We start from the raw sequence: 3,987 nt of genomic DNA, 5'->3' as shown, positions 1-3,987 counted from the left end.
CGACTGAGACTTGGTTATGTCTCAGCCGATGCTATATTCGTGAGATCATACATTGAGATCCGTGCAATTTTTTTAAGTTTTTTTTTCTCGCTTTCTTTCTTTCTTTCTTTCTTGCTTACTATACATGTTATGTCACTTGACCGAGACTTGATGAAGTCTCATTTGAGTGAGACCTAGCCACACCCGATGTTGAAACACCATGAATAGATGGAGGAGGCCCCAGTGCTCGTTGTGCTGATAGTCTGGTACACCAGCCAGGCAGGCGCCGAGACAGGCCACCTCGTTTTCCTCAAGGTGAGAGCCGAGGTTGGCATGTGTGATGACGCGATAATGTACTTGGTACGATACCGGATCCTTCTCTTTTCTAAAGCAAGTATCTTCACGATCGACAAACCGAATATACATGCTGGCTGTCACGAGGCTACCCAATTTGCACTAGTTTATAGAAGAGGTATCTGGAAGCAGGTAGCAAAAGAAGGCAACCCTGCGCCGCCGTCATGTCACTCCGGCCGGCCGGCCGGCCGCCGCTAGATGCCAAGTGCACGATATAATCATGAGATCTCTATCATCATCCTTTCTCGCTCGGGTCTCCAGCCTATCACAGCCGGGTCAAAGAGCCCTGTGGGCGGTCCCAGGCCCACGTTGACAGCTAGCCCGAAGGTCAGGACAGCCACTGAGCACGACCGGGTCCCGCTCCCAGCTGCCCATGCCAGAATCGCTCGCCCGGTGGAGAAGACGACGACGGCGACCCGTTCGTTCGTTTCACCTTCTTCACCGCCCTGGCCGCCGCGGTGAAATGCTTCCTCTCCACGTGCATGCGCGGCGCGGCATGGCGGGCGTCCAAGTTGCCATGTGCATTCATTTCATATCAGCCACCTGCGTCTTCTTGGCCTGGCTCTAGTCTAGCTGCTCTGTTCCTCCTCTGATTGCGTACCAGCTAGGAGCTAGCCCAATTGCATCCATCCCTCCCGTCGTGCTCTGCTCTTTAAAACACCCAGCCCGGCCTTCGTCTAGCTTCCGTACGTTTCTTGGTCCGACCAGACCGCCGCTGCTCGACAATTCATCTATCCGGAGCTGACCGTGCTCCGTCGCCGCATTGATGAATGCCGAAGCTATAGCGGCTCTCCGTCGTCGCTCTTGCCAGGTTAGCGCTCAGCGCACGCACAGCACCGCCGGGCGCATCCGGGGCACGGACTCTCTGCCGGCCGGCGACTGATCCACTAGTTCTTGGTTTGCGTGCGCGCACTGCAGGGATGCCACGGTCGCCCGGATCATGGCATTGCCAACCGCGGTAGTAGCCGGCGTTGCCGCGTCCGTCGCCACGCTGGTGCTGCTGGCGGTCGCCGCTGCGGTCTGTTGCTGGTGGCTAGCGGCGCGCCGTAGCCGGACCTCCGACACCGCCTCCGACGAAACTCCTCCCACGCTGGGTAAGTAACTGACACCAGCAAAGTAGTAGCAATTCGCGCCGCTTCATCCGCTGCAATTTTTTGCGCATTTTCCCGTAACTAACGTTTTGTATGTTTGGTCCCAGCGGAGTGGGGCAGGTGCGGCCGGACGTCGTCGGCGCCGGACTACCAGGGCGCCAGGCGGTTCACGCTGGAGGAGATGTCCCACGCCACCAAGAACTTCAGCGACGCCAACCTCGTCGGCGCCGGCACCTTCGGGAAGGTGTACATGGGCCTCCTGCTCGACGGCACCGTCGTCGCCATCAAGCGCCGCGTCGGCCAGCCGCGCCAGGACTTCGTCGACGAGGTACCTACAAACATCTGAAATCTCTGCTAGCTCAGGAACCAGTGACATCCCTGCATTTCCTCATTTCTCATTTAGTTTCTGAAAAACTGGCTAGATTTTCGCCTCGACAAGGAAGTAATTGAACTCTCTACTTACACCCTTACACGAGACGACGGTTCATGAATTGTCTCTGTACTTGACTGAATTCGCCTCTCACCTCATGGGGGTTTCATTGTGCAGGTAAGGCGGCAGTCGGAGATCTGGCACCGGAACGTGGTGACCCTCATCGGCTACTGCCAGGACGGGGGTCTGCAGATGCTCGTCTTCGAGCACCTGCCCAACGGCAGCGTCTGCGGCCACCTATACGGTAATGCAGTTGCACAGCTCCATTCCTTGTCAGACAAATTCGAAGCAGCAAACAACCCAACGCTAACGCGCCGACGCTGCATCAATTTACCAGATACCGGCAAAGAGTCCATGACAAGGCTGGAGTTCAAGCAGAGGCTCTCGATCGCCATCGGAGCAGCCAAAGGTACTGGTAACCCAGAACTTATTACACAATGCACTGTGTTTGTTTCAGAAACAGAGTGTCTGAACTCTGAACTTCATTGCAGGTCTGGACCATCTGCACAGCCTCGCGCCTCCCTTGATCCACAAGGGCTTCAAGACGAGCAACGTCCTGGTGGACGAGAACTTCATCGCCAAGGTGTCCGACGCCGGAGTCGACCGGCTGCTCCGAGGGCTCGAGGACCCCGGCTCGCCGCTGAACGGATTCCGTTCCGGCATCTACCAGGATCCAGAGTAAGCCTGTCTGAAACTCTGAACCCTGGACATCATTCTGCAGTGAATGTCTGCTGCGTCAACTCCGCTCTTATCTGACCATCTGACCGTTACGCATGCGTCCTCAGGGCACATTCCTTGGCACAGCTCTCTGCGAGCAGCGACGTGTACAGCTTTGGGGTTTTTCTTCTGGAGCTCATCACCGGCAGGGAGGCTGCAAGCTTGGTTTCTCCGGAATCAACCGAACCTCTCGCTCATTGGGTAATTATTCAGTGATACCAATCTTCAGTATATTTGCATTTTTTTAAAGTACTAGTTGTATCGAAGATTTCTTCTGACAAAAGTAGCATTAGTTGAAGTTTCATCCAAAATTAAGCTAAATCCAACTATTACATTATATTGACGCTAGTTTCCTGCTGAATGTGGCAGCTGGAGTCGTCAGGAGACGAGGTGGCGGACCCGAGGCTCGGCGGCAGCTTCACCTCAGAGGGCATGAAGGAGCTAGTCGGGCTGACAATGCAGTGCCTGAGCCCGTCGGTGGTGAGGAGGCGGCCCAAGATGCGTCTGGTCGCGGCGGAGCTCGACCGCATCCTAGAGAAGGAGATGACACTGACGACCGTCATGGGCGACGGCACCGCCATCATCACCCTCGGGAGCCAGCTCTTCACGTCATGATCATCCAATATTTGTTGCCACAATGGACATTTTTGTGTTTCGCGGCTGCTAAACTTTAGTTGCCTGAAAATGAATTGAGCATCAGTTGAATTCCCCAAACATCGAGCTGGAAATGAAGACGATATGGCGACGGAGGGGAGGCCGAGGTTTGAAGGATATGGGTGTGGGTATAGGAGGACTTCACGAGTGCTAAGAAAATGGGGAATGATGGTTAGAGGGATGATCGGGGTGACGGCCAGCGGACCGGCATAGGAGGCAGTTAAGGAGGGGCGGGACGAGGTGGCCACGCCGGTTGCAGGGGTTTGGCCAATAGAGGCGGGCGGCAAAACCATGGAAGCTGTTGTCGGCAATGGGGACGAAGGGGAAATCGACCGTTGTATGTATTTTTTCCAGGCAACTGACATTTAGCCGGTCCATTTTGTTTTGTACATTTGCATATGAAGCAACTGGTTGTGTACATTCTATATACTCGATACAAAAGTCGGGAGGTAATGAAGTTTTTTTTCTCCCGGAGAAGATAACAAAGTTCCTCTTCCATGGACTCGCAAGGCTAGTTCCGCGGCTTGAAACATACTGTACTATAAAGTCTCCGGGCCTGAATTCCATGGAGCGGCGATTTTTTGAGCGTTGGATACGACGAAGACGAGGTTGCTTCAACCGTTGACAAGATCCTTCCCGTCGATGATCCAGCGAGAGTCGGGCTTCATGCGGGGGAGACTATGGAGATGTTGCAGCGGGTAGTTCACCGGCGAACGGCGGCGGCGGCGGTCCGGCCCTGGAAGGGTGCATTGCCTAAGGTAT

The 3,987-nt window shown here is 54.9% G+C and overlaps 1 protein-coding gene across 1 annotated transcript; it reads left to right on the top strand.

The window, feature by feature from the left end:
- Positions 1-921: 921 nt before the first annotated feature.
- On the top strand, positions 922-3,705 carry LOC123066399 (probable leucine-rich repeat receptor-like protein kinase At5g49770). Its single transcript, XM_044489484.1, has 8 exons — positions 922-1,144; positions 1,252-1,427; positions 1,532-1,752; positions 1,972-2,098; positions 2,192-2,263; positions 2,346-2,532; positions 2,640-2,772; positions 2,941-3,705. Exons 2-8 carry the CDS (start codon positions 1,274-1,276, stop codon positions 3,184-3,186), a joined length of 1,140 nt encoding a protein of 379 aa, XP_044345419.1. The 5' UTR covers positions 922-1,144; positions 1,252-1,273; the 3' UTR covers positions 3,187-3,705.
- Positions 3,706-3,987: the final 282 nt, after the last annotated feature.

The sequence above is a fragment of the Triticum aestivum genome, chromosome 3B (genome assembly GCF_018294505.1).
Source record: "Triticum aestivum cultivar Chinese Spring chromosome 3B, IWGSC CS RefSeq v2.1, whole genome shotgun sequence".
In the NCBI taxonomy this organism is placed as follows: Eukaryota; Viridiplantae; Streptophyta; class Magnoliopsida; order Poales; family Poaceae; genus Triticum; species Triticum aestivum.
The sequence above is the reverse complement of the archived record's forward strand: the minus strand, read 5'-3'. Positions and strand labels throughout refer to the sequence as shown.

Excerpts from the sequence above, each read along its gene's own strand:
- LOC123066399 (XM_044489484.1), top strand. The coding sequence starts at position 1,274 with ATGGCATTGCCAACCGCGGTAGTAGCCGGCGTTGCCGCGTCCGTCGCC. Across the intron at positions 1,753-1,971 it reads GCCAGGACTTCGTCGACGAG|GTAAGGCGGCAGTCGGAGAT; the intron begins GTACCTACAAAC and ends TTCATTGTGCAG. Across the intron at positions 2,533-2,639 it reads GGCATCTACCAGGATCCAGA|GGCACATTCCTTGGCACAGC; the intron begins GTAAGCCTGTCT and ends ATGCGTCCTCAG.